Here is a 22,572-nt window from a genome sequence, read left to right on the forward strand (position 1 = left end):
TTATTGATATCACAACATTATAGTGAAGTGTATTTACTGGAGTCGAATTCGACTGCAGTGAATTTGGAAATAATTTAATTTAATTTGACTTGCATATTCTCTGTTTAAAGTGCCTTGAGATGACAAATGTGAAGATGATATAAAATGATATTTATGTTTTGCCTCAGTATATCTTTTACTCCACGTGAAACATATTTCTTCTCTTCTACCACAGCACAGAGGTAAAAATGTTCGCAAACACAATCATTTGACAGATACCGTTTCTGAACTTTTTTAAAGATTAAAGGAAACTTTTCAGGAATTGATTAGTTTGCAGCAGTTCCATTAGAACAGCAATCCCTCTTTAAGGTTTCACAGAGGCTCACTGAAATCACTGTCTGTGGCCCAAAGAAAGTTGACAAAAACATCAGCAAATATTAGAAGAACAACAGAAGATCAATAAAATATGTACAACAGAACTTTGTTTACTCTTCCTCTCATTTTTTTTATCAAAACCCTTAAAACCACTGTAGCTAAATATCCATTTGAAGCCGTTAAAACTAGCTTCACCTTCACCAACACCAAACAAACATGTTTGTCATGTTTGTCTCTGTGATGGACTGGCAACCTGCCCAGAGTGTAAGGATGAAGCAGGCATGGAAAATAAATTAATCAATTAGGAATATTTTATGATCTTACATGTATTGTTTATTGCAATAATCTGTTTTTTTTTTTCTTGATTGGTAATAATTTCTGTTTTCTACACAGCAACAATATGATTCCTGAGTTAAGCTTCAGTCAAATGGAATAAAATTTATGTTCAGCGCTTACAATCATAATATGTATTCATTTTTCTGATGAACCACACTTTGTAGACAGTGGGTTTGTCACCAGTTCAGGTAATACTACTCATACTACTTCACATGCGGGCTGTCTGTTTTTCTCCCTAGTAACAATCCCATGGCAACCGGTGTGAGTGCCAATTATATTCACAGTGCTCAGTACCCCTTAAATGCCCATCATCACCAGCTACATCACTCACAACCTTCCACTCCTTCTCATAGCTTTCAGCTTGCATGTGCTTGTTTGTGTCTCAGAGTGTTTACATGTGAGTCAGCTGCATCCTCAGCACCTGGGACGTTACTGCCAGTCTCCGCAGGGGAAGCAGCATCGCTGACACTGTGAGTTTAACAGATGCACTGATGCTTTCCAACATTTTGAATGTCTGTTTGTTTGTTTTCTGGCTGTGTTATTCCAACATTTTTTGCTTTATCCAATGTGAATATTTTACTGATTGATTTCACTCTAGATACTGCCTTTGCTTTATGGAAAATACATTTGGAAGTATTCAGACTTGTTTTTCTCTGTTGCTCAAAAAACTGAGCATGTTCATCTATTGCTGATCCTCACTTATGATCTTTGTATTCTGACATTAGCATACAGCCATCGGTATTATCATTCAGCCATATCTACATGAATCTAACCAGCAGATCCACAGAGTCAGATTTTGACTTTCAGGATTTGTCATTTGTGGCTCAAAGACAGAACCTCAGTGGGTGTGCAAGAGAGGAGACTGAGGTCAGCATGGGCTCCGGCTCCTCCTCCTATGCCCCCAGAACCATTTACCTAGATGTGGATGGGAAGGTGCAAAAGGTAGGTGTTTTGGGCTTTTTATTCTGTATTTATACACTTTACTATACATGTATTATTTGACATGTAAAATGAGCTGATTTTCCCAAAAAGTTTGATAGAACATGGATAATTGTGTGTATCTATTATTGATAAGTTGTGGTTTAGAAACATTAGACAAATTAATTTAATTCAGATTCAATGATGTTTGACCTACGAATCATTTAAACAGATTGTACATGACTTATTGTAAAAATGCATATATAGTATAGAACACAGTGTATTGAGAACATATTAATCATGTATAATGTTATCGTTCTGTTCATCAAATGATGCATTAAATCACATTTAAAGTTTCCTAAATGAATGTTATTAGGGTGTAACTAAAATATGTTAATCATCACTTTACAGACTCGTCTTGTAAAGTGTAATAATTTTGGTTTTCGTATAATGTATAGTTAATGTAAGTAATCTAAATGTATCTAATCTTGTCAAAAAAATGTTCCTTAAACAACCATGATAACTAAATAATTCAATTTGTAATGAACCTTCTTGACTTTTACGGCAGGTATTCCCAACAGATTCCCCTCACCTGACGAGGAGCTAAAATTAGATAACAAGGCGGTTCAGTTTGCAGTACAGGGACAACCAAACACCTGTTGTGAATGTGCTTATGCACCATCCTTAATTTCTATCAGTAGCGATATAGATAGAATTGTGGGGAGCAAAACAAAGTGACTTGCAGTAACAGCCATTACTCACCCAATATAAACAGCTGCAACAGATGGTTACAGTCTCAAGTTTCATGCCTGAGTTCCAAACCTCCTGAGACAAAGATAAGCGAAACACTTGCCAATCTGGTGATACAGAGTGCTTGAAAGTAGAGAGCTGGCGATGACACATTTCTTTTCAAGAGCCCCGAGCCCACGGCCTGAGGCTGATTGTTTGTCCACTACACCTGCTCATTTCCAGATTGTAGTTTTCACTCTGGGCTCGTGCTCTCACTCCACATTCAATGCTCATGACAGATTTTGCACGGCCAACATTTAAGTCTCATAAACTGTGCGGATATGTTTTGTGCATAACATCTTTGAGAGCTCCATGAAATCTTTGACTCCAGCTGTGGTTTTCAATCAAATTGTTCCCATAATGCAATGCTGCCTCTGCCTTATTCCTATTGAACCATGAAATGATCTAACCCTTATTTCAAATTCTCATGTGTCTGCAATATCTGAAAAACGCAAGAAACTTCCTTCCTCGCCTGTCCTTGCCTGGCCTTTTATTCAAAATACAGCAGCTGTTAGCACGCAGGTGAACCCTCTAAATCAAACAGCGAATTGCTGATGTAGGTCACAGAAAAGTTTTTTAACCAAAACATTGTGCGAGTATGTGACCTTATTGTCAATGATTAATTATCATACAAAAATCTGCAGCCTCGTGCATGTATATAAGGCAAATCGAGTTTGCATCTGACTCATGAAAACAATACACGAGCCGTGTTTACATTGCAGGTGGTGTTCAGCCGGCACTGCAGTCCGTGTGACATCAAAGAGCTTCTATGTTCCTCATCTAACATTCCCAGGTTTGTTGTTAAGTTTGGCTTTACATTCCCTTCACACCTGATATAAAAAATTTCAACATGAAAATATGCAAATACCATGCGACACAGCGATGATCAATGTGGAACATGGTTAGTCGCTGACATTAAGAACAAACACTTGTAAGCAATGATCAAAAGGACACTGTGTTAGTCATGCACATCAAAGCAGACAATAATGAATGATGAAAGCGAGGCTTTGTTGCTCCTCCCCTAAGTCTGTTTGGCTTTTAGTGAGGAAAATAAAAGGTGTAAAGACAGTTCTTTAAGTTGGTTTTCTTCCCTCCTCTCTCTCTCTGTGCATGGTGGCATATGCATCTACCAACAGCACAGTAAAATTTATTATGGTGCAGCAAACTTAAGGTTCAATGTGCAGATGCAGTTATCACAGAAAATAAACTGAGATAAACTGAAATGAATGTGCGTTTGAAAAACTTTCTTTGCCTTTCTGTTTCGCTCACATAATTCAAGACTGTCTTATTTTCGATGAAAAAAAACATCTCTGCATGCAAAACACACATTTATATTCCATCATTATATAGCTACACTATGGCTATGCTACAATTACTGCCTCTGCACTTCTGGTTAGATGCAATCTGCATTTCATTGTCTGTACCTGTGTCATGAGAAATGACAATAAAGCTGAATCTAATCTAATCTAATCTAAAATGTAAGAGTTAAAGAGCAACTTGAAGTTTAACAATCCCAGGGACTTTAAGTACGGGAACATGTAGCAAGAACTAGGTTCCAAAAACAAAAGTATATGCTGCAAAAGAATTTTGAGCTGTTTTAGTCTCTAAGTTTTGCCAATCTTGTGAAAAAAAAGCATCTTAGCAGTTACAATATATCATGAGGGAGGGCAGCCAAGCTTGGATGAATATAATAATAACAATAAGAAATATGTATCTGCACAGGCTATTTGATGCTGAGCAAGATAAAATGAAGCTGCAAAGGCGCATGAGAGTTCACATCGTAAGACTTATGAGCCAAAAATACATAAAAGATAATAGAAAAAGAACAAGGCTCAGGACGAATAATGTCTATCAGAAAGAATCTAATTTGTTTTGTGAGGAGAACCAGTGAGGAACTGAACCCTATGTCTATTGATTTACCAACACTAGGTAATAACAGCTAATCTTGTTTTCACAGCACTGTAAAGTTCCCCATCAGATACCGCAGTATAGAATGTGAAAGTACATCACATCGTGTTGCATGCTGAGACGCCACAACAATCTTGTAAAGGTTACTCCACTGTTATCTGTGCCTCATGGCTTTCACCAAGAATTGGTTTAATCGCACTGATCTGCTAATTTAATTAGTATTGTGCTGAAATCTTATCCCCTGTAGAATACAACCCCCTTTTTTGGTCAATTTATGAAAATAAACTATTAGTCATATTACTCATCGGCAGTGGGTTTATGAGTCGCTATACTGACAACAAAGTGTTTCAGGAATGTTTAGCACTTGTCTATGAGAAGAAAAAAAATAGCTTGAAGTTAGAATTGGTTGCATATAAAAGATAGCTTCAGAGAAACACAATATGGCGTCCAAACAAACCCTGTTACACTCTCTGTAATAAAAATAATTTATTACTGAAGCATTAATGTAGACAGAAACAGAAACTAATGCCCAAGGATCTGGTGGTGGCCTTATAGACTTATTCCACAACTTAAAAGTGTACATATCTCTGTTGGACTAAATCTCAGCACTCTGCCGCTGTGGTCCCCTTAAACTGTATACCAGTGTCCTGGTGGCCAATAGAGAATACAGTGAACCACGAATGCTACAAATCTCACACAATTGTGGTTTCAACATCCTAAATGAGACCCACACATGGTCGCGTTTGTAGTTGCCAAAGCATCACTTAAGTTATGGCTCAGAATTGAAACTTTCTTTACCTTCTGTATGAGTTATTATATACACTTATATACACTTTGTGAATAACACAACCTGCAGGTTGCACTTTAAGCCGAGTTTTCACAACTGCCTTTTCATCTCACCTTCTCACTGCAGGAATACTGCCATCATGGTCGTTGATCCAGAAGGTGCCATGGTTTCCATTGATCCCACCATGCCCACCAACTCTCCAAAGTAATTTACCACCATTCAAATCCACCATCTACACTTCAATGAAATGTCTCTGTGACATCTTTTCCTAGGCTGAAGTTTAGCTCCAATCTTTGACCATGGAAAACATAGCTACTGTCTACACAGGATCCATTCAAGAACTTTTACTTGGATTTGGTGTGTAAATACTTGGGGGTGTGATATAGTGATTCTAAATAATAACTGCACATCTGACTCCCCACAGCTCATTGTACAAAGTTATCCCACAGTCTACAGGTCAGCTTGGAGGTAAAGTTTCTGGATCGTCTTTCCTTGATATAAAAAATCTTGCTATGTAAAAGCTGCTCATGATTCATTGGGTTTCGTATGTATGCTTGCAGAGAAGGAGGACGTGCTTCAGAATGTGTTGTCCCAGGTGGCTGAGCAGTTCAGCAGGTAACACCTTCATCTCTTGTTATGACATATGCTTTCCCCTCCCCACCTCCACACATACTTCACATATATACCTGACACCAGCACAATTCTACCACAACTCTCACCTATAGAGACAAGTTCAGTCAGTCAAAAACAAAGGCCAGCTCTCCATTCTTATGATTTGTCTTTCTCTCACAGAGCCTTCCAAATCACTGAGTTGAAGACCGAGGTCACTAACAAGTTGGCCATGTTGGAGAGGAGAGTGGAATGTGAGTGGTGCAGTTTATACACAACTCCTGAAAGGACCTGAAAGAAGGCTCTGTTTTAATGTGGCTTTGACATCAGCACAACACTCTCGAGGAAAGAATATTCCTTAAGCAAATGTCACTTGTCTCGTTTTAGTGGAGGGCTTGAAAGTAGTGGAGATTGAGAAGTGCAAAAATGATCTGAGGAAGCTACGAGATGAAATGACTTCAAGAGGTGGTAGCAGGTGAAATTAAGTTAGGCCCAAAAAAGAGTTTAATGAAACATACTGTACAGAAAATGTGTACAGTGTAACATGTCATTTTTTGAAATGTGTCCCTTCTGATCTCAGGGTAAACTGCCAGTGCAAATACAACTTCACAGATGACGGGAAGAAGGTCACTCCCAGGCGAGACGTCCCTACCTACCCTAAGGTATGTCCCCATGCGATATAGCCTGGCTTTATTATTAAAGAACAACTGCTGATGGAATAAAGGCCATTTTGATGCTCTGATTACTATATTTATCTATTACATACAGTACACACTTTCTGAGGAGACTATTGAGGCTCTGAAAAAGCCAACATTTGATGTTTGGCACTGGGAACACAATGAGGTTTGTTGAATTTTATCAATCATTCTCATTCTGTGTTATCCGAAAGACTGATGTTGGGCTCTTCTTTCTCTGTCTCTGTGGCTACAGATGCTAAGCTGCCTGGAGTACATGTACCATGACTTGGGACTAGTGAGAGAGTTTAACATGAATCCCATCACACTGAAACGCTGGCTGGTAAAATTAGCATAATAAAGGACATACTGAGTCAGTCTTGCTGTGCAAACAATCTAGTTTTGAACTTAAAAAGCAGTAGTGCTGCTAAGAGCACGACCAGATTTCTGACACGGATAATAAGTAGTTCTGAATGGGTATAATGACTGACTTAAGATTCTGCTGACAGCACAATGATCGAATTCTTTTTTTTTTTTTAGTTGGCAATTCAGGAGAACTACCGCAACAACCCTTTCCACAACTTTCGACACTGTTTCTGTGTTAGCCAAATGATGTATGGCGTGATCCACCTCTGCAACTTACTGGTATGTACGAGTGCCCGCACATGCATGTCAAGGTTACCATTCAACTAAATTATCTTCACTTTTTGAATTTATACTGTACATGATAACTTCTGTCACAATAAAATCTGGTAATTTCTTCCTTTGAATTAGCAACCAGTGAATTTGAATAACTAGACAACTGGCGTTTTCCTAACAAAACCTTTCCTTTGCACTGTTGTCCAGGACAAGCTGACTTGCACAGATATGGTTATATTAATGACAGCTGCAGTATGTCATGACCTGGACCACCCTGGCTACAACAACACGTAAGATTCACTATTCTGTCTCGAGTCATGTTGACAGATACACAACTGCAGATGCCCAATGACCCCCACTATGTTTTGACATCCTCTGCACAACACTGTTGTCAATGAACTGTGAAACTAGTTCAGCTTGGAAAGAGTTCAGGTATGAAAACATGCTGTTTGAGATAATCATGTTGTTTTTGGTTGGTGTTTCGAGCAGGTGAGAACTTCCCTTATCAGCAAAGCTTTACGAGAACTTACTGCCCATCCATTCAACTATGTTCTCCATCTATCAGGTACCAAATCAATGCTCGCACAGAGCTAGCAGTGCGCTACAACGACATCTCCCCACTGGAGAACCATCACTGTGCTGTTGCCTTCCAGATCCTTTCTCTTCCAGAGTGCAACATCTTTGCAAATGTGGATCCTGAAGCATTCAAACAGATCCGACAGGTGAGATGTGCATAGAAAACTCACTGATATATTCATGTCAAACATGCAGAGTCTCACTTTGATCTCTCACAGTCTCCTTACTGATCTACATATCAATATGAAGACTATTCTGTGCCAATTTAGCCTGCTTTCTATAATTCAGTTTTTTTTATCTTTCCTTTATTTCTGCAGGGAAATTAATAAGATGAATTGGGTGAAAAAAAATGTACGATCGGACATTTAAGTCATATGAATATAAGTTACAGCCACCATGGTAGTGGGTGTGCCAGTTTAAAAATGGAGTTCAAAAAATTATTCTTATTATTTAGCTTTTAGGGACAAACGCCTAACAGGGCTCTGATCAGTTTGGCACATTTCAGTGGTATTTGAGTTCAACAACAAACCAAAAAGGGGACTAAAATTTTCTTCTTTTTTTTTTATTTTGGCCAATTTTAAACAGCTACAGCACATGCCCATTGAATTATATGTGAATTATTTCTATTTTTCAATCAGAAGGACAAACATGTGACTATATGTTAAGTACTTAACTGTTTTAAGGGTGTGAATATAAATTAAGACAAAGAAAAAGAGCACTGACTGGTTTAAATGACTTTTTTTTTTTTACTATTTTGCTTCTATAATCATAGAAGCAAAATAATAAGTTAAAAGACTAGGCTTTAGGCTGTTAGGTTTTAATTACAGAACTTTGTTGTTCTGTAATTAATGTTTCAGTGTATAGATAAATCCTCATTTGCCTAATTACACATTTGTCATGACCTACAGTATTTCCTCTTTTCACCTAGCCACATTAAATATTTTACCATCCAACATTTCTAACACATCAGCTTTAACACGATGAATTGGATACATTTTAGACAAAATCTTTTCAAGACTAACATAACCATTGGGATGTGAACTCAAGTCTTTAATAAGTGGGTTGACTCTAAATGTTGAAACTAAATGTCTCCTCTATAAATTATCTTAAAGATTGTGTTTTATTCTTGAAAAAAATTGACATATGTCCTAGATTTATTTATTTTTTGTTTGTTTTCATTACAGTTTCTATCAGATTAAAACACCTGCACCCGAATCTGACTAATGGTGCCAAACTGAGCCTTGTAGACTTTATAAAGTATGATGTAGGTCTGCAGACATTCCAGTAGATCTACTGAACCACAAGCGTTTTAAAACCTGTAAATCAAAATATACATTCTCCATAGCTCTACTATTCAAGACATTTTCAGGAGTTTCTCAGCACACGAGAAATGACATGGAATATTCCTTTTTTTCTGATTTTATAACGTACATTGCAACTCTGAGAAAGCCTTTGACTTTCTGATTATATTTACAGGCAATTATCACCCTCATTCTGGCCACGGACATGGCCAAACACGGGGAGATACTAGAATCCTTCAAGCAAAACGTGGACAACTTTGACTTCACAAATGCAGAGCATGTAGCATGCGTATGTATAGATTTGTCTTGCAAAATCATGCTGGAACTTCTTCAAATGTTTATTGTACTGTGCATAACAGACTTTACCTTAAACAAGCAGTTTATTGTAATAAGTTAGACTGTAATCATGGAATGGGCTTCTTTGCATATTGTGTGTACATGTTGATATTTGTCTTTTCAGCTGAGGATGGTTTTGATCAAGTGCTGTGATATTTCCAATGAGGTGAGGCCAACCGAAGTTGCCGAGCCATGGGTGGACTGTTTACTAGAAGAGTACTTCATGCAGGTGATTCCACTCAAAGAACCTCTACCAGATTGTCAGCTTTAAGGGAAAGCCGTGAACGGCGGACTAAATGACAATGCTTTGGCTTCAAGAGCGACAGGGAGAAGTCCGAAGGTCTTCCAGTGGCTCCCTTCATGGACAGGGATAAAGTCACCAAGCCCACCGCTCAGATCGGATTTATCAAGTTTGTCCTCATTCCGATGTTTGAGACAGTCATGAGGGTAGGACTATGATTTTACAGGTCTATAACTTAAAGAGAAAACTCACTTTTATTCACAGTTGCTGTTTGTTCTGGATCAACTTTTTTTTCAGCTTTTCCCGCAAATCGAAGAGCTCATGGTTCAGCCTTTGAGAGACTCTCGTGATCACTATGAGGAGCTCAAGCAGCTTGAAGATGCCATGACAGAGGTACTATCTATCTATCTATCTATCTATCTATCTATCTATCTATCTATCTATCTATCTATCTATCTATCTATCTATCTATCTATCTATCTATCTATCTATCTATCTATCTATCTATCTATCTATCTATCTATCTATCTATCTATCTATCTATCTATCTATCTATCTATCTATCTATCTATCTTGAGCAACAACACACTAGCAGAAAAATCCAACATCTCGTACATTTTTTACAGGCACAAACATGTTCTTACATCTCCCAGTTGATCTGGTCATCACATGTATTTGTCAGAATAATGACAAGAAGTCAATAGTTTGTAGCACTGGAGTTAATAAGAAATGTTTTGACATTGATATGACATCGATATGACAAGTTGAAGGCAAGTTGAATCTAATCAATTTTGTTTAAATACCCCAAAATCACAAATCATAAATGAATCCTCAGGCCCTTGAGACAGTCAGCGGAGACTTCAAGAAGATACATGTTGCAGCCAAGAAAACAATTCAGTTTTTTTTTTGTTTTTTTTTTGCCAACAAGCATATCAGCACAGGCCTATTTCCCAAAATAACAAATGTGTTCTTTTAAGATCCAGCATGGAGCATTCAGACCTGTCTGTTGGAAGAGTTATTTCTAATTATGTTTTGATTAGCAAAGAATTGCGTGACAATAGGCATGAAAGTGTTTTTGCAACATCAGAGGAACTCATTTGTAATTCTGTTACCACAGTAACCCTGTAAGGCTTAATGAAATGAAACAGGGGTTTGTGGCTGTTTCACGGCCACTGTAGTTTCTGCTGTAGTTTCTGGAGGAAATAGTCAGTGAAGTCTGTAACTTTCCTGTAAGACTTACTGAATTCAAAGCATAAAAAATATGCACCTCAGTCCCACATGTGGAAAAAATCAAAAAACATAAAACTCTGTATCTGTGCTGATACCGACGAAATCTGTATTTCGTCCATATCAACCACCAAAACTTTGAAAGTTATGCATTTCAGCAGGGTGTCTGGTTTGTGTATCCAACACATTTTTTGTGTTATCCAAGATGGGTGGGACTCGGCAGCCAGTAATGGAGCATTTTGATGCAATATCTTATCTTAATGTCTGTTTTAATGCAAGCCCTGATGTGTATCCAACCTTAACTGCCCTGTTATTTATACCTTACCATAGCCAAGAAGTTTTTAATGTGGAAAACATCAATGAAACAGCAAATTAGAGCACAAGGAAACCATCCTACAGTCCCTTCAACCCTCAAACGCAGACTTACTTGCCTGTGAAATGTGACCCAACAGTCAGTACATGACTATTTGACTAATTCTGGACATGTGGACACACATTAATAGATGAAGTTAACGTGACTATTTCACGTGTTGATGTGAGATTGTTTGGAAAATATTGGATTTTTAGATGCACAGTTAACTTAGCTTGACTTAAACTGAACTTCTTTTTTGTCCCAACATACAAGCACAGGAGGGAATAGTGTGTTAGTAGCTTTTTCCAAAGGATCTATTACATTATGGGCAGGTCAACCAGTGAAGTGGGCAGCTTTACAGTTCTGTGCATCCCATGGGTTCTACAAGCTTTACAATATTCACAATAGAGTTGCATGTTATTGTCATTCTCTCTCCTTCTCCTGTGTACTGACTTCCTCTGTTGCTTCCGGGGCAAAGACCACAGTGGAAACTGCGGAGAATGCGCGTAGCCTGTGGTCCTGTTTGAGTGTAATTGAATGCTGACATGCAGGACTAACTCGATTACCAACTGTATTATCCGGGTGTTTGTCCATCTATGATTTCAAATTTGGTTTAGTACAGTTTCAGTCAGACCAACATGCTTACATGTATTTAAACTTTAACTTACATGTAAAAGCTTGGTTTTTAGTCAGGCCAACACAATAAGTTGATTTTTTATTTTTTTCAAACGTCATGTAAACGTACTGAGGGACCATGATATCAGAATATTACGGTCATTAGTACATTTTGTGTAAATATATGATTAATTGTGTATATTAATGCATCATTTAAAAGAAGATTAATCAATAGGAAACATGTTATCACTTATTTTCCCCACTTATAATACTTTCAGACCAGTTTTAAATAACCTTATAAAACTCTATAATCTCTTAGAAATTTCTTAGTATTCATCATATACATGACCATCTTATGAACCTCTATACTGTGACAACAATGCATGAAAAAGGCTTGGAAAAAAACACACACACAAACTTGTGTTGACATACCAGATCAGAGCTGACATAATTGATTACAAAATCATAATCTACGAGGGTTACGTTTCCGATGCAGGGAGAAAACTAGAAACATGTAAACAAATCCTTGATGACGGGCACAGTTTCATTTAAGCTTTTCTGTTGGAACTATCGATAGTCAGGGTAAAGGCAAACACTTGTGCACACAGACACACATGGACAGATTCATACACACACTCATCAGACCTCTTGCTAACATAAAGGTGTCTTTTGTCCAATGAGGCACAGAAGAAAAAACTGAAACTATGTCATTAGGCGGGAAGACGGCGTAAGCTCTGCAGTGAGTGCAGTTGTATCTGTGTAAGTAAAAGCTACAGACTCATTAGTTGTGCTCTACTGTTTAGTGTGAGTGTTATGAGTGCTCTGTGTCTCTGCCTCTCTGTGAGCTCTCCACAACTCCTCTACACTGACCTCTGTCTACAAAAACAGACCTTTAGGAATGTGCAGCACTTTCACCATGTTGACTTCACCTTTTCAAAATTACCAGAGAGTTTAAAACAATATGCACACAGAAGAAAAACTCAAAGTATGAACCTGTATAGTCCTGTTTTGCAAAACAGGCTCACTGGAAGAGTTTGTGACGCTCTCAGTATGTACAGATAAAGGAGAAAGTTGAACAGTTTGCAGGACAGACAGAAAACTAAGTTCTTCAACCTTAAAATGTATAAAACGGTTCAACTACACAATCAAGCGCAACTCTGATGTTCATGCTATGCCAGAGAAAGACAAATCTAATTTTGTCATTAGTAAAGAAAACAAACTGGTGAAAATGCTGCTCATTAGTTTTTCCTCCAAACATTGCACCGCCTTTTTTAAAGTGAAAAGATTCTCTTCTCATGAGCTGAAACTACAACCTCTTTTCCTTTTTCACTTATTCCACAAATAAAAGAGGAAATTTGCCAGCAAGTATCGAGTAAGTTTTGACTTTTAACTCAGGGAAGTCCATCCTCCCTCGGGCAGTAGTTCTGTGGCGGCTTCCATTAATTAAGCTCCTCTTAAAGTTGTGAAATCATTCAGTCCCCAAACTGAGGTGTTAGTGAATATTTGTTTTAACCTAGTTTTAGTTTCAGCTTTTGTCCTTCAGACCCAACTGTATCTCACTGCTTAATTCCAGCTCTTATTTCATTGCAGGGATCTTCTTTCATGATCAAATTCAGAAAAAAGCTTGAAAAAACCTGAGAGAGCCCCCAGTGAAGACATTCTGCGCTGCATTCTGAAGATGACAGCTGGAGCAGGAGGACAAGATAAAAAAGAGACGGCTCGACCACACACTGAACTAAAATTAGACGCCAAGATGGCATATCCTGAACTTTGACTTAGTCTTTTGAGCTGGTTGTTACAAGGAGGGACCTGCTGACCTCCCGTGTATATTTAGGGTGTTTATGATGTGCTCGCTTTACATTTTTGTTTTAAAGTGCAAGAGTGTGAAGGATGAGGTCATCCAAAAGTAAAAGTAAAACCTTAAGTTGTAACTGATTAGATGCTTGTGCAAATGTACCTTGGCCAATGAGCGGGCCAAAGGCTGAAGACCAAAGGTTCAGGAAATGTATCACCAAAACGGGTTATTTCTTAATTTCCTAGTTACTCCTGTAAAGAAATGCACCAAAGTGAGATGTTTTCACCACATTCTAGCAATAAAGTTTTGATTGATGTGGAGTAGGATGAGTGCTTTCCAAAAATAATGCAGCTGTACAGCTTTACTTTCTTTGTCATACTCCCCTTCAATTAAATATTGTCACGCTTTAATAAAATCAAGATATCTTGGAGGATGCAGTACATTGTCTAGAGTGTAGCACAATAATGCAATGAGTTTAAGACAAAACTTTAAGATAACATATGGATCTTATAACGAGGCCTACACACAGTGACAATGTTAATCAGGTGGTGAGATGGAGCTGGAAGAAAATGCTGAAAAAAAAATTTAAATAAAGTGATTACGAAACATTCGTCTGTTCATATCCATTGAACTTGATGCATATCAAGCTGGACAAACATGAAAGCTCCATATTCACCTTAAAAATCTTTCACACTTTTCTATCGTTACCATCTCTTTTTTGGACTTTTCACACCAGAGCTTGCTTGTCACCATTAACTTCCAACTAAGTCAGGGAAGGAGACCATTTATTTCGGGTGACAACATGGAAACAGTGGGTAAATTAGCCTGAAGTTAGGATTGTGTTACCATATTGCCACTTATTACTTGCACACAATAACATTACACAAAGATCCCAACACAGTGTCCTCCAACATATTTGTATGTCCGTCACAGTGACTGAATGAGTAAATATTGTAGATTAGGTCACTAAACTACTACTCAGAGCAATGTTAAATGATTATTAAGAGTAATAATGATTTGAAATATCAAATCATATATCTGAAACCTTATCAGTCATTCTTTATTCTGGTGAAAAAAAAGCAATGACATTCTCTCACATCTGGCTGTTGAGTGCAATGGAAAATGTTCCTGTGTCAAATGATTGCAGAAGTCTCAGGAATTCATCTGTTCCAGCTTCAGTCAGCAGTGATGGCAAAACAACAAGCTGCATTTTCTGAATTTCAAGATGGATGCTGCTGTTTGGGCTGTAAAAGTAGGCGCAGCTAACCTTTTCCATCCAGAAGCATGCATACTGACCACGGTGTCCCACATGAAGGCCCTGAAACTGACAGCAATAACTGCAGACAGACGAGAAAACATTCAAGATATTCTGCACCATATTGCGCGTGAAAGTTTTCTGCACAGACTTTTTAAGCTACTTGAATGATTTTAAAATCAGGAATATATTAGAGAAGTAGCCATCTGACAAAAGAAACCGAAAAATATTTGAATGGGAGTGTGTTTTTTTATAGGAATTTGACAGTATTAATATACCTTTACACTTTACTGTTAAAAAGACACAAAAAGATGGAACTTTGAAGCATGTATTGAGTATGCATGCAGGAGGGATTCACTCCTAATTGCATTACCTGGGTGTGCTAGCTTGGGCTGGAGAAGCTCCATTTCATACGAAGAAAAAATCATTATTTTAGTTTTATCACATTAATAAAGAAAGATATTTTACTGTTTAAGCTGTAAAAGTTATTTTATGTGCACAAACATACAAACGTGCATAGTGTATATAGGCTATACTTTCTAATTTACTGTTTTACTACTTAGCTTGTTATTTTGTCTTGTCATTATTTATCGCTGTTTCCATATCTGTAATCACTGTACAGTTGTATAACTGAGTTGTTTTTTATGTGTGTGTATTTCTATCCTAAAAACAATACAGTTGCTATGTTTTATAGCTCCAGTGGAGCACTGTAGCAAAAGAATTTCCCCTTGGGGATTAATAAAGTACATCTGAATCTAAATCCGAATTTATTCCAGTCTTTTTAATATCTCAGTCTGGGCTGGCATACAGTGCTGTACACATATTACTGTTATTCTCATCCCTTTTCTTCTTAATTGATTGATTCTTCATTGCAATATTTTTACATGGAAGGCTGGATTACAGTCAACATGTGGTGTTTTGAAACATACTATTCAAACCAGGTGGGGTTGTAAATTACTCCGTCATTACTTCACCTGCAGGCATCATCTGTCACATGCTGAATACCACCAATGTAGTTCTGATGAAATCACGTGCCACTACAGAATAGTGCACAGTATGGATGACCAAAGGCCCTTTTTTTGTTCTTTGATCATTAATCAACTTCGCTTACACCCCTCAATTCTGTGGTTTACCTTAATGAATGTAATTTATTGAATTGATGGTGGGGAGTTTTTTTTTTTTCAGATTCAGGTGATGTTTCGTGTTGATTGCTGCTAAAATAATTATCTCAAGGCAACAAGAAAAAAGAAGAGTAGATCACATGGAAGCGTTGCTGTTGAGATGAAAGAAAGTGAGTGAACATATTTCAGTTAGCGTGTGTTGTTTGACTGAATGTAATTACCCTACGCCTCCTCCACATAGCGTGACAGAGTGTATTGACATACAACCTGCAGGAATGTCCCCATTAAACAATGTGTTGTCTTACGATAACAGAGCAGTGTACTGCACTCTGTTGCTGCTCCCTCTGAATACAAGGAGCACCTTGGTGAATATTTAAGACAACATAAAGAATTTCTGTCATATTTTAGTCAGTCTTACTGTATTCTTTGTGACAAATGCACAGCCTTTGTTTCAGTACTTTCACTTTTGTGGTAAACGTGAGTGACTGACTGCATAGTTAATTATATCTCAGGCATTTAAGATCTGATCTCATTGGAGTCTTTACATCTGGCAGTTTGTGCACCCAACCTGTGACACATCATTGAAGGCAGTTAGATGTTTTTATAAGATCGCCACTGATAAAAGTAGCTGATATCCAAATGTCTGCTGTCGGTCTTTTTGCCTTGAGGCTGGGTGTCAAAAGATAATAAACTGCCACAACAATGGGCCTGTTTGTTGATGTGAAAGCGAATACTGTAATTACTGCAAATACACCTTGATGGCGGTTAAAAGAGTTAGGGTTCATATTTATTCCCTCGGTTTGCATGATATTACACCGGTTCACACAAAGGAAGGTGTGGCTTTTCTGCAAAGATATCTGATGAGGGTTTTGATATATAATCCGCGCACAGCAGTAGTTTTATTGACTTGCAAACAGAAATATCTAAGTTAAAGGGAAGCTCCACTATAACAGTGTTTTATCCATTAATGTATTTCAAATGAAGTCAAACATGCATGATTTAAAGAGGAGAGTTAGCATTTCAAGGTGTTTAGAGTAAGCTAATCTTCTTATGTCCTTCTAATGATGTATAACTACTACAGTATGCGTAGGACATAATAAATCAGTCCTGAAAAAAAGAGAAAGAAAGTTTGAGCTTGTATCTACTTTGACAGTGACTCTACCACTTGGGGGTGACAAAGAAATGCTTAGAAATGCTTAAATCCCTCACATGGTGACTTTAATTTTCTGCATCTGTTCTTTTGTCTTGATTTACACCTGTTCCTGAGAGCTCTACCAACTCATTTTCAGTTCTGTCCGATCTACAAGTTGCCCCATGTTAAGCTTAGAATTGCATTGTGTTTGTTGGCTTTTGGAAATCCGTGCAACCTTATTTGGGACTTTCCAGCATCATGATCGTAAACGTCAGGTACCTCCCACGGCTTTCAAGGTGCACGTTTCTGCACAGGTGGTCTCACAAGTCCTGGTTTCTGAGCCAGGAGAAAGTTTAAAAAAGGAACAAAGGGTAATTTGATCCAATTTAAGCCTTTTTATCTGGATTTATCACACTTTATCAGATTGAGGAGCATGTAAGAACGACGTATACTGGAATGTTGATTTTAACCGATAACAATATTCTTTTCACAAGGCTCCACAGCACAGAGTGAAACTGCATCTGTCAAGATGGCAGTGGTAATGCCTTGTAAATGTTTGTGCCGTTTGATTAACAAGTTTTGACTTGTCCACATAAAGCCAGTCATATGTAAATGGAAATATACAGAATGATGCAGCTTATGAGATTTATCTTGAAAGACATAGTGGAATGGTGACTGGAAGGTTCTTTCAGTTTCATGTGTTCATAAAAATCAAATCAAGACAGGCAGATTTACAGGTGTAGTCAAGGCTTTTTGGCCATAACTCAGAAAAACGTCATTCTCTATCTGCCCCCACTTTTTTCTTGTTTTCTTACTGTTTAATTTCCTAAGTTAATGCTCCGTGGAGAGCTCCTCCCTACATGTTCTCATCCAGGGGTTAAGGTGAGGGCATACTGGTTTGTGTGTGTGTGTGTGTGTGTGTGTGCATATTGTCAGCAGGCTCTCTAAAATTGAAGACTTGCTGCAGGAAGATGTGGATGATCCATGCCCTACTTTCATGGGAAACAGAATAAAATACAAAACATATGTCAGAGAACAAATGCTCATTCAGTCCTACCTCACCTTACTGTCCATGAATCTGTTCTTCATTATGTACTTCCAGCTTGTCTGACAGGATTTTTTTCCCCCCCTTTTTGTTATCTCCGTAGAGTAGCTGTTTTCTCCCTCAGACAAATGCAATTCCAAGTTATCTTTTGTCACGTCGCAGATTAGACTGTGGCATCAGTCAGAGGAATGAATCGGCCATACAAGCTTTTCTCTGGTGGCCGGACAACGGCGCAGCTCAGACCTGTTTCATGTGGGCAAACACATCACGCGGACAAAGCCATACTTGCAGGAGGGGCAGTTAAATCATCCCGGATGTCTCATTCTCCCGACTCCCACATTCACAAGAATGCCAAGCGCCTTGTTTGACCACTATTTACTGAGGACAGTTACATCCCTGCCAGTAATAGCATAAAGCAAAAGGTCACAAGTAAAAGTTAACACTAAGTTCTGATCCTGCATTTTTGTGTCAGCAACTTCAGACTCTGTGGCAGAAGGAACAAAGAGCAGTGTCATATGTTGTAAATCAGAGTAGCACAATAAAGTAGCTCTCTTCTTTTCTCTTTTTCCTCTGAGAGAATTAACACCAACAGTAGCAGAGATTGTGCAATTCAGTGTTTCTTTAATTTGATTTTCTGCTCTCTCCTCCCTCAGAATGTGCCCAAGGTTTAGTTGGGGAAAAGATTAGACCTAAAAACTGACATTAGTATAACAGCCACATGTTTTTACAAGCGAGGGAGACCTCACACATTCAGCCACAGGGCCCCGAGACACCTGTGCTGCATCCTGATAAAAACGCTCTTAAATGTAACATTTCCATAAAGCGCTATCAGCAGAACCAGACACTTTTAAGTGAGTAACGGAAGTCTCCCTACTCTATTCAGCAATTTGCAAAATCTTTGCATTGCCATAAAAATCTGATTGTGTTTCATTGGTTGACTTGTAAGACGAAAGTGTTGATAGCTTTTATCACTGCATAACCTTTTATTACCCGACCTTTTGGATTTTGTTTATCTCCTGTTTTGTTAAACTGACTTAGAAACTGCCCCCGCTAATTTTTTTTACAAGCATATTAATATTGAATTGTGTCCATATTCATGTACCTGTAAAACACATCCGTTACTTTTTAATCCTGCTTTATTCCATTATGTGTTACAACTTAACGGGGCCTATTGCAGCTTATGCTGGAGGAGAGGCAGGGTAAACAACACAGTTAACACAATTAAAAGTTAACAGTTATATGTTCTTCTGCACACGTAATTTCAGCACAATACATTTTTAAGAAGGGGAAAGTTACACAGTTATCATTTTAAAAAGTGTCAGGTGTCATGTTGATCCTATTATAGAAGTTCAAATGCAAATATTCGGCTTAAAAGGTAATTGCTTTACATCAGAAAGTCATTCACTTTACTTTTGCTTGCTGAATGACAGGTAGTTGGACTCCAGGCCTATAGCTTGAGATCAGATTTAAGAAAGCCAATATCTGCTATCTGTCCCTTCATGACTCACTATTCACCATTGTGCATTCTGTTCCAGCAGTATCATTATAATACATTTCTAGTAACTTTTGTTTTCGTTATCTGATTTAATTTAATTTTATTCTATTTTGCTTTATTCTACATCTGACTTTAGTCAAAGTCCTTGCCTTTAGGGAGGCAAATCTCTGCTCTAAACTTCTTGTAATTCAGCTTGGAAGCAACATGCTTTTCAATTAACTGAAGGAAGATCCTGCATTTCCTGTCCTGTGTCATGAAGGATTCAGAAAGTGAAAGAAAAAAAAGTGTCAGCTTTTGAAGGAGGCTTTAAGCCTTAGTTCAGTAGTCAATAGCAAATCCTGAGTGGGAATGTTCTCTTAGTTCTTTGTAGTACATACATTTTTGGAAGAGCTGCTCTCCCCTTTGAAATAATCTCTTTTATTATCCTCAACTATGTACATTGCATTTATGTCCTGAAATTCAATACTCACAGCTGGCCTAGCAAGCCCTAGAAAATATTCACAAGGCCCATCCAGTCCATTCTTCAATGTCATTTTCAATTGCAGTGACAAAACGGTTGAGACACTGTGTAAAATATCAATCAATCAAAAACATAATACAAAGTTTTAAAAATCTCTTAAGACAATATTTGTCAACAACAGAACATAGAAAACGCGAAAGGCTGACAGTGAGACGTCTGACTATTTCATGGAAATGTTAGCTCATCCTGAATTGCTGCAACGTGCCTCAAAAGTAAAGACAAGTGGAGGAACATGTTACTTCTCATTAGGTTAACTGGCAATAGGTCAATAAAAAGACTAAGAAGCAAGGTCTCCAAGTTGTGAAGATCCACAAAGATTCTGTAATCTGCAAAAAGAAAATAGGGAATATTCTTTGACTTTGAATATTCCTGCATCTACAACACATATCATCATTAATCTGTGGGTATCTCTCTGCACAAGGTCAATAGTGGACACACCTGAGGCTTATTAGATGGCACTGCATCAAAAACAGGAACGACTCTGTCATGGAAATCATTACATGGGCTCAGGAAACATTTCCTGAAATCACTGTCTGTGAACACAACTCACCCTGGAATCCGCAAACGCTGTTTAAAGCTCAATCGTGCACAGATGAAGCCCCTGAAAACACAGGGATCATGTTTTGTGTCAAAGCTGCTCCCCTATTACGTCATAACCAGCTTATTCAGCAACCTCATCCATCTTATCGTTTCATGCATCAATACCGCTCTATGAAAAGTATCTTCTTCAAGGTCACTGCAGTATTTAACTATCAAAGGCAACATTGGTTTCAGTGACTATGAGCGGGTATCATTTCCACAGAGCTGTGCATATAGAGGCTCATCTCAAGTATCCATTTCCTGCATACCAGCATCATTTAGTTCTTTAGTATCTTTGACTGTCTTGGTTCCCACATGCAGGTAAAACCACATTGTTGAGACCAGATAATTCTGCTTTTGCATTTGTTATCATAGAATGGTCTTCACCCAAAATTTCCACGCTGAGTCTGTCTTTTTCTTGTGCTAAAATGGCTTGTTTTTATTCAACATTAAGCATTTTCCATTTCCTGCTTGCAAAGATCATTAATGCTCAGTGTAATGAGCACAGAGCGCTTGTCTAATTCAATATTGTGTTATTCTTTCAAGCAAAGGCGGAGATGCAGTGAACAATTATTTGCACCCTTTTCTGGAAATGATGAAAAGAAAGTTTGAAGTTAAAGGGAGATATAAAAAAGCATGAAAATAACAACAACAACAAAAAAGAAAAATGCCGTATTTATTTTCCAAACGCTGTGAGGGATGTTGAGACACACACTGACATTTTGTTCTACTTTCATTTGGGAGAATAAGAGAACTCAACCTTGCGTCATTGTCCTTGTGGCCATTTCTTCACAGCTTGATTTTTAACATGTGTTTAAACAGGAGCATTTATTTTGTATTTCCATCGACGGGATTCATACAGTTAAAAATTCACAGTTTAAAAGTTTACTCTTATTTAAATTTTACAATCCTGAAAGTAAAAATAGGATATTTTTACTGGTTTGCTGTTTGTCTGCTGTGAGAAGCAGTGAAGTTAATTATTTCTCCAGCCAAACAGAGCACCAGAAAACCATACAGCCACAGTGTGGACAGTAAAATCACACACAGACAAAGGAGTTGCTAATTTCAAACACAATTCAATATATCTAATTGAATTCATTTCTGTCCTGATTGGCTGGGATTTGTGTTCTTGTGTGACTGTAATTATTTGGTTGTACACATATTTACTCAAGTAGTGAGCGCAATCTGGCAGCTGTTGGTGAGGAGAGCTAATCCCAACTCATGAAAGACGTCTGAAAGCTCACTGAGGGAGAGGTCTGCACCAGTTTGTTTACAGCATGATAATCTGGAGGAGGCATCTTGATTGTGTGCTGGCAGAGCATCAGCAGCCGTGCCGTGACTGCCGGTCTACACGGCAATTACGTTGGCCTCTTATCTGTATGAATGGCTGGCCTGTTTCTGCAGGAAAGCAGGACTAATGACAGATGAACATACGGAGAACGGTTAACAAAAAAAGAAAAAAGAAAAGCACCTCGACATATTTCCCCTGTAATCTCCCCCTGGGTAATAACATGGGGCTGGACGTGGAATTGGGTTAAGTTTGGCTTAAGTGACGCTAATCACTATTAAAAAGATGATTTTCTGAAAATTCAATTTTTATAAAAGCAATGACGACTGCTCTTTGACGTTGTTCCAGAAGACGCTCCAGCTCTGGAAAGGCTTGTATCACAGGGTGCCTGCCTTGGTGATGACTGTGTTGGTGAACATATCTGTTTAAATGACAGCAGCAACACAAGATGAATTTGAATAAACCTGCTACATTCTTATTCTTTTGATGTTGTATTTCTTGCAACCTCACAAATGCAAGTACAACACTGACTCTTCATTTAGCTCTATTTTGGCTTCTACCAGCCTTTGCTAAACACTCCACTGTATCAATGAGCCTATTAACTGCTGCTGTCTGTCATTTAGAACTGAGCAGGTAGATTTTCATTAAGTTTGGTTTGCTGACATCAGCTGCCAGCTACC

The 22,572-nt window shown here is 38.0% G+C and overlaps 1 protein-coding gene across 1 annotated transcript; it reads left to right on the forward strand.

The window, feature by feature from the left end:
• Positions 1 to 1,067: 1,067 nt before the first annotated feature.
• pde9ac (phosphodiesterase 9ac) lies at positions 1,068 to 14,342 on the forward strand. Its single transcript, XM_072392480.1, has 19 exons — positions 1,068 to 1,160; positions 1,521 to 1,632; positions 3,120 to 3,190; positions 5,219 to 5,296; positions 5,517 to 5,560; positions 5,653 to 5,707; positions 5,885 to 5,955; positions 6,089 to 6,176; positions 6,282 to 6,363; positions 6,470 to 6,544; positions 6,632 to 6,718; positions 6,916 to 7,020; positions 7,222 to 7,304; positions 7,580 to 7,736; positions 9,067 to 9,180; positions 9,352 to 9,456; positions 9,546 to 9,674; positions 9,766 to 9,861; positions 13,253 to 14,342. The coding sequence occupies exons 2-19, from the start codon at positions 1,564 to 1,566 to the stop codon at positions 13,298 to 13,300; spliced, it is 1,557 nt and encodes a 518-aa protein (XP_072248581.1). The 5' UTR covers positions 1,068 to 1,160; positions 1,521 to 1,563; the 3' UTR covers positions 13,301 to 14,342.
• The last annotated feature ends 8,230 nt before the right edge of the window (positions 14,343 to 22,572 follow it).

The sequence above is a fragment of the Leuresthes tenuis genome, unplaced genomic scaffold (assembly GCF_036924035.1).
Source record: "Leuresthes tenuis unplaced genomic scaffold, fLeuTen1.0.hap1 SCAF_9, whole genome shotgun sequence".
Lineage (NCBI taxonomy): Eukaryota > Metazoa > Chordata > Actinopteri > Atheriniformes > Atherinopsidae > Leuresthes > Leuresthes tenuis.